The sequence below is a fragment of the Miscanthus floridulus genome, chromosome 8 (genome assembly GCF_019320115.1).
Source record: "Miscanthus floridulus cultivar M001 chromosome 8, ASM1932011v1, whole genome shotgun sequence".
Lineage (NCBI taxonomy): Eukaryota > Viridiplantae > Streptophyta > Magnoliopsida > Poales > Poaceae > Miscanthus > Miscanthus floridulus.
The window spans coordinates 3,387,011-3,399,247 of NC_089587.1; the positions used below are offsets into that span (position 1 = coordinate 3,387,011).

Here is a 12,237-nt window from a genome sequence, read left to right on the forward strand (position 1 = left end):
ATGGCAGTTGATGATGATGGCGATGTTCTAGAAGACGATGCCGAAACCCTGCAGTACTTGTCCCAATACTCAGACTAGCTTGCTCAACAAATGGATCATGACTTAGGCAATGATCAAGGTGGTGACATCCGCAATGAACAAGGGGTGATTTCTACAATAATGGCGGAGCACATGAGGGGGATAAAGATGACGCTGATAATTTGGATGAAATGCTTCGGGCCGTTGGACCAGAAATATTGCTACAGAAGAGAGGTCTACAAAATCTAGAAAGGGTGACAAAAGCATCGAAGGAGACTGTGTATGGTGTAGAGAAGGGTTGTCTGACACACTGGACACTGCTATGTTTTGTGCTTGAGCTACTCATCCTGAAGGCTAAGTACGGCTGGTCGAACTATAGTTTTGATGATCTTTTGCGTCTCCTAGCATGGTTGCTTCCACAGCCAAACTCAGTTCCCGCCAACACATACTATGCGAAGAAGGTTATAAGTCCTTTGACAATGGGCGTTGAAAAAATCCATGCATGCCCCAACCATTGTATCCTCTTTCGTGGTGACATGTTCAAAGATCTAGATAAATGTCATCGGTGCGGGGCTAGTCGGTACAAAGACAATGACCTTTACAGTGGGGGAGAAGCCTCCATGGGGAACAAGAGGAATGAGAAGGGTGAGAAAAAGGCGGTACAAGAATCTCAGCAACCAGAGAACACTCCATTAGGCAATGATGCAAAGAAGAGAAGAATTCCTGCCTTAGTAATGTGGTACCTGCCGGTGACCGACCGCTTGAGGCGTATATTCCTGAACCCTAAGGAAGCCGCGCTCATGACATGGTGGCAAGATGAGAGCAAGGTAGCAAATGATATGATCGCACACCCGACCGATTGTAGCCAGTGGAAAGACTTCGATAAGAACAACAAAAAGTTCAGCGAAGACCCAAGGAATGTATGGTTCGCCTTGAGCAGTGATGGAATGAATCCCTTCAACGAGAGGATGAGCGACCATAGTACTTGGCCAGTGATTCTGACCATGTACAACATCCCAACATGGAGTATAAAGGTGGGGCGAAAGACCCATTTCTTTGGCATAATTGAAGATATATGGGAACTTGACTATGGAAGGGGTATAAAGGTGGCCTTGTTTCGATGCCGTTGGATCAAGCAATATCAATTCAATGACATCGGTTTAAGAGTTGTGGACCTCCAGAACGTAGGCTATCATGATGATCCTTGGGTGCTCGCTTCACGTGTCGCACAAGTTTTCTATAGGCCCGACCCGGTAAGTACCCACCCACCGAAGAAGAGAATTAAGCACGTGGTTGTCCCTGGGAAACAACACATTATTGGAGTTGATGGTGTCAATGATGCTGAAGCCTACAATAACAACGATGAGATGTTGCTATTCATAGACTTTACTAAGAAGACCAGTCTTGTTGAAAAAAACCTACCCAAAGACATAATGCCATGGGAAAGAAAAGGTGTCAAGAGAAAAGTTGTCACGGCGGGGCCTACCTAGTGCGCGTGTCTGCAAGACTTCATCTATGTATGTGTCAATTTGTGTATGTGTGTGAGACTATATTTATGTATGTGTCAATTATCGGAGTTTTAATGAACACTAGTAAAAAAATCATGAATCTCACACATAGTTTATAAAACTACTTGTGATACATGCCATTTTGTAACTAATGTTTATTAACACTTTGTCAAATGCAAAAAAGATCAAAATAAACATTGTAGATCAGGATGAGTACAACAAACTTGTTATTCATGAATTTTAAATTTGAAACCATTTAGGTTTTCAAAAATAGGTTTAAAGTTGTCTTTTTTCAAATTCAAAATTTTAATCGTTCAAACTTTGTCAAATTGAAAATTGACCAAAATAAATATTGTAGATCTTGATGAGTACTACAAACTTGTTATTCATTACTTTTAAATTTGAAACCATTTTGGCTTTCAAATACTGGTCTCAATGTTTAAACTTTGATTTTCTATTTAAAAAATGATTTTGAAAAATATTTTTAAGGGCGGCTGGGGAACGGACCGCCCCTACAAATGTCCACAGCTATATATAGGAAGGAGCGCGCCAGTGCCAAAATTTGGCTAAGTCTTGGGCGCGCTCCTCCATTTCGACGCCGTCAGGCTGCCAAATTTCCCCACGCCGCCGCCGAGCTCCTTCACGGCGACCCCCGCCCCTGTCCTCCTCCTCCTTGTCCACGCCCTGCCCCTGTCCTCCTCCTTGTCTGTGCCCCGCCCCTGTGCTCCTCCGGTGCTCCGACCTCGAAACCCTAGCTTCGGCACGTCGCCGCCATAGGAACCGCTAGGAACACCACCACCGAGCACCTTCACGGCAACCTCCTCCTCCTCCTCTAGCGCCCCATCCCGGAACCCTACCTCCGGCATGCCGCCTTCATGGGATCCGCTCTTGGAACCCCGCCCCCATGCTGGTGCTTGTGCGCCGCGCGTGGTGCCCCTGGTGCTCATGCGCCGCCGTGGTGCCCCTGCTGGTGCCCGTGCGCCGCCGTGGTGCCCTTGGTGCACGTGCGCCTCGCTGGTGCACCATCGTGGTGCCCCTGGTGCCCGTCCACCGGTGACCTCGTGCCTCTCCTTCCACGAGCCCATCGACCTCTCCTTCTCTGGCCTAGGCACTCTCCTTCCTCGTCCTCTAAAGGTACCTGTGATGAACTATTCCCTATGATGCCTGTGATGAACTGCTGCCTGTGATGCTTTTGTTTTGTTGCCTGTGATGAGAATTGAGAACTGAGCAGATGCCACTGCCAATGATGCCTGTGATGAACTACTTATTTCCTTACTGGTATGCTACCTGTGATGCTTTTTTTTGTGAAAATTGAGCATAATGCCACTGCCTTTTGGGTGCTATTGCTGTTAACTGAGCACAATGCCATTTAGTCTATTTGAATTACTTGAGCACAATGCCATTTAGCCAAATTCAATTTTGTTAGCTGCACATTTTACTTGCTGCTACCACACTCTACTCTACTCTTGTCTCTACATTGTCTCTCTACTTTGGTAGCTGAACATTTTGGCTTCACTTTGTACTCTGCTGGTACTATACTACTACTATACTACATTTGTTTGATTGCTGCATATGATGCCTATGATGCCACTATGATGGAATGGGATAGATTTTAACTGAGCATATGCCACTGCCAATGATGAAATTTGATGAAATTTGCATGAATTTGAGATAAGAGACTAGGTGCCATTTAACTGAGCACTTGCTACATGTGATGCCATTTTTTTGCTGAGCAAATGCCAAATATACATCTTCCTGTTAACAAAGCACTTGCTGCCTATTTCTATGATGCTACTATACTGCTACTCTACTATGTGGTTACTGTTGCTGTACTATGATGCATATGTGATTTGGGAACTAGTTTTGACACTGTTTTTATCTTTGTGGCATTTGCGATGATGATTTTTTAAACTTTAAAAAAATTTGCTGAGGCAGTGGCATATGCAATGATGTCTAGACTTTTTATGCTGAGGCAGCGGTGATGATGATGAAATGTCCCTATGCTTGTGTGCTGCTAGACTAGGACAGCTTGTATCTCATATATAAGCAACCAGTGATGACAATAATGGGCAAATCTGAGCCAAATATGTAACTGATTCAACAATCTACTACTACTATCTACTACTATGTGCTTGCTGCTGCTGCTGTTCTATTGATCTACTACTGCCTACACTCTATTGCCTACTGCTGCTGCTATACTCTGAATTCAATTGTCTTACTACTGTTGCTGCTATGCTCTGAATTCAATTGTCTTACTACTACTTATACTACTACTGCCTACTCTACTACTCATGCTGCTGTCTATACTACTACACTACTACTTATACTACTACTGCCTACTCTACTACTCCTGCTGCTGTCTATACTACTACTGCCTACTCTACTACTCCTGCTGCTGTCTATACTACTACTTATACTACTACTGCCTACTCTACTACTCCTACTGCTGTCTATACTACTACACTACTACTTATACTACTACTACTACCTACTCTACTACTCCTGCTGCTGTCTATACTACTACACTACTACTAGTACTACACTACTACAGCTACTACTACTAGCTGATCTGCTACTCTACTACTACTTGCTGATCTGGTTGTCTACACTACTACACTACTGCTAGTACTAAACTACAACTCTCTCTACTCTATGCCACTACTCTCCTCTTTTACCCCCTCCCCTCTCCTCTCCTCTCCTCTCCTCTCCTCTCCTAAGACCATTGCCGATGATGAATTTGTCCAAGTCCATACTTATATGGAATATGATCTGATGAACAAGAACTTGTGAGGAACTTGGCATCATACTAGCCGCCCCTACATTTCCTTCTCCTCTCTTCTATGTTCTGATGACTTGAAGCTCCAAGTTCATGATCAAATGATGATTGACATGTTTCTGAGGCCTCTCTTCACCTTTTCAATTCTTATACTTTGTCGCGTATCTAAAGCACTCTTTATTTCTTGCATATATTGGAACAAATCTAGAAATGTCGTGGATAGCAGACGGTGTAGCCCGAAGCATCGAACATGATGAACAACCACCCAAAAGAGGGCAAGAACTCGAGGACTAGCTTAGTCAAGAGCAGTTCAATGATGAGTTACAAAAGGATTTAGAAGTGATGCTTACTCAGGAGGAGCTTTATGAGGAGGAAGGGGGACCAGAGGGAAGAGAAGGAAGAGAAGGAGAGACTGATGAAGGCGAAGAAGAGGATGATGATGAGGGTGATGCCGAGGATGCAGAAGGGGGATATTCAAGTCCTGATTTCCCTCCAACTGAACCCAGACGAAGGCCAACGGAGGACGAATTGGACAAGGATTTTAACCTGGACGATGAGGTAGGGATGATGCATTATTACCTTGAAAATTTGGCTAACACTTTAGCAGTGTTACCTCTGCTAACACATTGACCTGTCATTTATACAGGTCCCTATAAAACCTCCAAAAAGACGAGGTCGGCGTCCAGCATGTTTTGTCGTACAAGATGGAGTAGGGGAAAGGAGTGCAGAGGCAAGACCAGTAGAGACTAACAATGAGGTCTCTGCTCCATAACCTCAAGGCACATCCATAGCCTCGGGTACCGAACCAAAGAGGAAGTGAGGGGACAGAAGGGCAAACCTATATCACGAAAAGGCATTGTATGTGATAAGAGAGGTCAGGCCTGAAGGGCGGATCATCAAGCCAGAGAAGTATAGAAGCCGATTCCGTAATGCGCTCGGTTATCTAGTAAGAGATAATCTCAACCCAGCAATCCCTGATTGGAATAGTGTACCTGAGTTGAAAAAGAAGGAGCTTTGGGATACGAAGGTGGCGATCAACTTCAGGTTTCCAGAGGGCAAGAGTGAACTGGTCAAAAGTCATGCTTTCAAGATAATGGGGCATGCATTCCGACGTTGGAGGTTGGACCTGAACACGAAGTATATCCAAAAGAGGTTAACTCCATTCCACGAGTTTGGCAAAATAACTCAGAGTCAATGGGAGACTCTAGTGGCCGAGAAGACTTCACCCGAAGCGTTGGCCCTCAGTAAGCGTAATAGCAAGCAGGCGAAGCAGAATAAACACCCCCCCTCGTCTTGGCCCTAGTGGCTACGAGGGCAAGCGAGAGGTGTTTAGGAAGATGGATGAAGAGGCCGAAGCTTCTAGGAATACAAAAGTGAAGAAGTGGATGCCACGCCTCAAGCAATGGATATATGGAAGGAGTACGGATTCATCCAGCAGTAGTCTAAAGTTTCCTAATCTGGAGACCGAAGAGGTAGTATCAAGGATATTGAAATATTCTGAAGATAAGGAGAAGGGAATATTCACTCCTTCTAGAGAGAGGGATGAGCTTAGCCTTGCCTTGGGAAATCCTGAGCACATGGGCCACACTAGGGGGCTAGGGAAATTGACTACCTGGAAGAAAGGATTCGAAGAGGACATTGACATGTACAAGAAACATGGCAGAGACAAAGAGTCTAATCTTGCGCTACAAGTGAAGGCTCTGATTAATCATGTGTTGTAGGAGAAAGGTCTGTCTATGGAGCTAGGAACACTAATGGGGCCGCCAGGAGAACTGGCTTTAGTTGGCAGCCCTCCAGATGTTCCCAGCAGCCAAGGTTCCACTACAACCACTACCGCCGTTGATCGCATACAGGAGCCAACTAGCTGCAGCTTGCTTATTCCATTTGGCAGGCACCAGTCTATGGTTGAGGTGGCAACTAGTGTGGCACATCCTCCGAGAGGCAAGTGGCACAATAAGGACATCCCACAAGACTACACTAGGGTCGAGGTGCATACCGTAAAGCCCAAGTACGTGTCATGGAAGATAGACCACCCAACACCCGAGGGGCTAGTGTTACTCGGAGATGTCATGAAGCAATTCATCCTCTGGTACAAATGGGACATTGTATTGACTGCTTCTTCGTCAACTCCGTCTGATGTACATGTGCAGCGAGGTGTTGAGGATAGGGATGTCTATTCACCATCTCATGACCACCACAGCACAGACATGCCTCAATCTTCCTCGACTCATAAGGATCCTGATGAGCACGTGCCTGGCACATCACAACCTTCTCCAGCTCATGTTGAGCAAGGCCAACTAGAGATGCCACATCCGTCTCCAGCTCGTATTGAGCAGAGGCATGATGAGATGCCACATCCTTCTCCAGCTCGTATTGACCAAGGGCATGATGAGATGCCAAGGACTTCTCCAGCTCGTGCCGAGCAAATGAATGAGCAGATGGCACAAGAGCAAGATGAGGACTTGCCTGAATGGGAACTCTGAAAGAAGCATCCCATTCACATAAGGCCAGTATATACTCTGATGAAAGATGTCACTTCAGCCAGCAAGTGGTATGCCCATGACCAGTTCAAGCCTGAGAACCAAATTAAACAAGTGAAAGGGCATGCTTCTGAGAAGGACGTCACTAGCAAACTCCACCAAACGGCAAAGAGATATCCAGAAGTTGATACCATAAAATGGTCCAAGGATTACCCGGAAAAATATGAAAGAGGCAAGCTCTTTCTACCAAACCGTGTCATCCAGCGCCTGCCACATGGAATGAGAAGGTTCCATGATTAGTACTTGCATGTTGTCCTAATGAAACTAGAAATCATACAAGCATACGTCCCTACTGGCACATTTGGAAGCCCGTCCGGGCTAATTGTCTTTGACTTCAACGATGTCCAGACATGCTTTCACCTTGGAAAAATGGAAATGAATCTAATTCACACCTACGCCCTGTAAGTCCTCACCCTCTAGATATGATATGAATCTAATGTTTGAATTTTGTTGTAACTAACCCACCCTGTGATCTGTAGAATGCAAACACACATTGTGAAACAAATGCCAAGTCTGAGCTCCGGGTATGTAGACCCTCAATCTATAGCAGCAACAACTTTTAATTACCCCAAAAACTGGAAACCGGATGGTAAAGAGCTGGTTGCTGGGAAGACGGTTGCGGAGAAAGAGCAGATTCGGCAAAAGCAGATAAGGACTGAATCCATTAAGGTTGCGGCATTCATTGCACAATCTTTTAAAAACCTCCAGCATAACCAGATGATATGGCTACCATACAACTTCTGGTTAGTTCGACTCTAGACCTAAACCTGTGTTCCATATATTTTGTTCGATGCAAAAGAGCTTATGTGTTTGTTCTTTGACTAAATTCATGCAGCGACCACTGGATTTGTATTGGCGTCGATGTCGGGTGGAGCATGGCATGGGTCTTTGATTCAGCAGATTTTGAACGGGCGACATACAAGGATTTCGTAGCGATTGTCAAGACGTATACATATCAACAATCCTCATTAGCTTTTATATGTGTATATATACTAGTAACTTTCACATTTGGATACTAACAAGTTGCATATGCTAACATCATTCGAACAGGGCATTCAGGCACTATGTCACATTCCATGGAGGGAGGCATCATCCAGAAAGGAAGGAAAAGTTGGTTGTCAAAACTATGTGTGCGGTAAGTGTAACTAACTTTGGTACTTCATTACATGGCTTTCAATGGCATTACTTAACATTTCGATATGCAAAACACACAGTGCCCCAAATAGAGGCCTGGGAGTCTACATTGTGGATACTACGTATGTGCTATGATGAGTAATACAACTGCCTACCGGAGACACCCTAGTCTGGTAAGTTTGAACCACTTTGCCCGTACGTAGTATAGCTCATGTTATGAAGTACTAGGCCTAAACTTGTTCTCTTGTAGTGGAGAGAAGAGAAGCACCATAGAAGGGGCATGTACAAGGATGACGAACTCTTAGAGCTAGTCGGCGACCTTTGCAACTTCATATTAGACCAAATTGTGAATGTCAAAGGCGATTACCATGATGTACTGTCCGACTTAGGTAGTAATCCTACATATCAACACCTTCGTGAGCTTGAAAGGCTAGCTCTAGGCCGATGATAACAATTTGATGGACTTGTGATTTTGAACTTGTGGATTGGACTATGTAATGATAGACTTGTGAATTATGACTTGTGATTTGAACTTATGGATGTATATATGTATAAATGTGGTGGTTCAGATCTGAATTTGAATTATATATTCTGTGGATGTATATATGTATAAACTGTGGATGTATATATGTTGTAGACAGATTTGATTTTTAATTATTTTTTTTACTAAAAAATGCACTGTAGGGGCGGTTCTAGATTGAACCGCCTCTACAAATAACAACTGTAGGGGCTGCTGGTGCTTCCAGCCGCCCCTATAAATAACCTCTGTAGGGGCGGCTGAAAACACCAGCCGCTCCTACAAATCCATTTGTAGGGGCGGCTGGAAACACCAGCCGCCCCTACAGAGGTATTTGTAGGGGCGGTTAGGGAGCCGCCCCTACAGAGGTCCTATTTGTAGGAACCCCTGGGGGGAGCGGCTGGCGTAGCCGCCCCTACAGAAGCTCTTAAGCCGCCCCAACAGAGCCTTATTGGCATAGTGGGAGCAGGGTGGGGAGTTGATAAGAATTGATTCTCTGCTGATCCCCACCAGAATATAACAAGAAGCAGGGTGAAGCAGGGTTTTTAGCTCTCAGCTCATAGTGTAAATGGAGAAGTGATTCTCTGCTGATGCCCACCTAAATCACTTAGCATTTTGAGCGTTTGGCTGGTTGGGAGCGATTCTCTTTGGAGAAGCTGAAGTTGGAGCTCTCTCAAACGGGCCCTAAAAAAAGGTTCACAGGAAGAAGGCTGAACTATTCACCAATCTTCGGACTCAGAAACCTATACACACTCACTAAGGGCCTCTCCTTACTTATCTACACTTATCTTTTTCTGGTTTCTTGATAAAACTATACTACTTGAAAAACCAAATCATAGAAACTACACTATATGAGTTTATGTTCCGCGTTTCAATGGGACTCCCTAGCAATACGGTGCTGAATTCTCTGGCTTTTCTAGCCTGCTTTGTACATAGGTTCATACTATCTTTCTAAACCCACGTGCTCCTACAGATACTTATGCCACTAGCTAAGCTGTAATAAAAAAATGGCCAATAACTGATGATCAATCCCACGAATTTTTTTTGCTATGCCCATCGACGCGCGCGGGGGCGCGCGCCTATACTAGTACATCCCTATATTCCCGAAAGGTGACTTTCATATATTTTCATATGTCCATTTTTAGGCATTTTAGATGCCTTCCTTTTTCTTTGAGAATAGATGATATATGCTTAGATGTTTGGTATGATACTATGGTATGGTGAATTGGAGCTAGATACCTGTGCAATTCGACATTCTCTTTTGAGAAAGTCTTTATGTTCTTTGGATCACTCTTTCCCTTTTCTTTGGAGCACATGATATGATCTTGGCACCTACCAAGACCTGATCTTCAGATTCTTTTTTTTCCATCAATGCATGTATCCTATTTATTTAGTCAACTTGTTGTAATTCGGTATTGATTTTTTTTTTCATTTTGGAATATGTAACAGTAGTCAAACATATCAGCACACACCAAGACACTCAAAGTGGTGTTACTCATTTTGAGAAATTTCAAATCTTACTACGTGAAATTTTTTTCAAACAACCCCATATATTTTATTATATTATTATAATATCATTATAGTAGTACATAAAATAAATATAACCACATACTCTGCATATACTTACATACTTAGCATAATACTACCTCAGGTGATCTTGTATGATCATATACTCCGTATGCGTATATTTTATTGGGTCTTATACATTCTAAATCTAGAGATACACATGCATGTATGAGAATAGCTACTTGTTGATTCTCCTGTAGTCAAGGCCAGGTGCCCGGACCTGGAGCATTCCTTCTCCTTTGTCCTCGATGAGGAAGGGCATGTACGTCCCAAAAATCCTATCCCACACCACGAAGAAGAGCTGAGAGTAGTTGTACTTGCCACCACGTAGTTGGTGGTGCACGTCGTGGTACGCCGCGCTGTTCCAGAAGCTCAGGCGATCCCAGTTGGGCAGCAGAGACAGGCCGCAGTGGTTGTCAATGACCTTGATGGTGCAGAGCGAGAAGAAGAAGATGGAAGCCCTCGGCGACATGCCGGACACCAGGAAGGCGGCCGTGCCACCGATGGTGTCAGCGACAAAGCCCTCGACGGGGTGTCCGTACAAGGCTCCGAAGGAGTAGGGCACCACGAGACGGTGATGCCACGAGTGGAGGTTCCGATAGAGGAACCTGCTGGTGTGCATGATCCGGTGGCATGCATACTGCCACACGTCGAACCAGACCATGGCCACCGCGATTTGGCAGGCTAACTTCAGATAGGAGGTCTTCGTACTGATGACGCTCTCTTCTTTGACCTGTTGTATCCCAATTAAATTCAACAAAAATAGCTTGCTTATTGTCATTGTCACAAGCACCGCATAATAAACTATACGTCCCGTTGCAACATATTATATGTAGCAAGGAACCATGCCAAAAAGAGCCATATAATCAAGCATGCTGGCCCGCGCAATGCAATAATAAATTAATAATGATCTTAAGCATGCATATATACTACGCACGCACCTTGAACATCATCACCATGGCCACCATGGCAACCTGCACGAGCTGCTGCTTGAGGACGTTGCTGATAACCTGTCGCTTCGACACACGGTTCTTGATGTCTTCATGGCTGCTTGGGTGCAGCCTGTATTTGTCCATGTACATGGACTGGCCAAGCGTTGCATGCAGGCCACAATACGCCCAATACACCACGATGGGCACAAGGACGGCCAAAACTTCGTCAGAGAGTAGTAGCTCCATTTGTGAGTTTATTTGCTTGCCGTGTTCGATCGATCGACGTACGTACATGTGCTATGCAGGTACTGATGATGTGTGTCGATCTTACTACCGGAACGTCTCTATATATACTCTTGCTCTCTTGACTTCTATACGCATGCCAGGGAGGACTGACAACAATTATTTGACGACGACTGGGTCCGTATATATCACTACTTTTTTTTTTGTATACATGCATGCGTTCCAAACTAGGTAGGTACAGGTGCGTTGTTGTTGCCTACCTGTGTCGTGATGTTGTGTGACCAGGGACTTTGCTCACTTACTTTTATGCGTACCAGGGTTGGACTAACAATTTGGAGCCATGCAAAAGCTTGGTCCGTATATACATGCGTGTACACTTATTAGGCCCCCGGTTAATTTAACAACGAAACACGTTTCTGATTCTTGCGAGATTAGAATCCCAGCCAAACAGGTCAGGTAAGAAACGTTTCTCCTCGAGAATCACTAGAAACATTTCTCGTTTTTATGCCTAGTAAGGAGAAACAGTACTAGATACCGGATGGTTTCGCATAATTCTAATTCTTGCCCTCCTTCTATATTAGCAACCATAATTTTTAGTTAATTATTTTCAAGTGAAATAAGTTAAAAATAAGTTGTATTTAAGTTGTTCTTTGGCCACAAAAAGTTCTAAATTTTTTCAAAGAATATTTTTTATTTTATTATGATATTTTTATGGTTCCAATTCACTACTAGCCCATCAGTTTCACGAAATGATTCCGATTCGTTACCACAGACATTTCTTGAGAGACTCTGGATCCGAAACGTTTCTATGAGAATCTGGATCCCTATCAAACACATGTTTAAGAAGATCCGTGTAGACTAACTTACCTGGCTGGACTTGACAATGCATCCGTTTGGATACACATGACTAGTTACTAGTTGGGTTAAGGTTGGCTAACTAGCTGGCAAACAACTAGTTAAAAATTTAGCTAAAAAGTTGCTCATTTATTAGCCCTCCTATTTA

General features: G+C 44.1%; 1 protein-coding gene and 1 pseudogene across 1 annotated transcript; one reads left to right on the forward strand and one right to left on the reverse strand.

Annotated features, from left to right (window-relative positions):
- On the forward strand, positions 1 to 8,424 carry LOC136468424 (uncharacterized; annotated as a pseudogene).
- A 1,813-nt stretch (positions 8,425 to 10,237) lies between these two features.
- LOC136468425 (sphinganine C4-monooxygenase 1-like) lies at positions 10,238 to 11,237 on the reverse strand. The gene is made up of 2 exons (XM_066467008.1): positions 11,001 to 11,237; positions 10,238 to 10,792 (listed from the first exon to the last, which is right to left on the reverse strand). The coding sequence occupies exons 1-2, from the start codon at positions 11,235 to 11,237 to the stop codon at positions 10,238 to 10,240; spliced, it is 792 nt and encodes a 263-aa protein (XP_066323105.1).
- Positions 11,238 to 12,237: the final 1,000 nt, after the last annotated feature.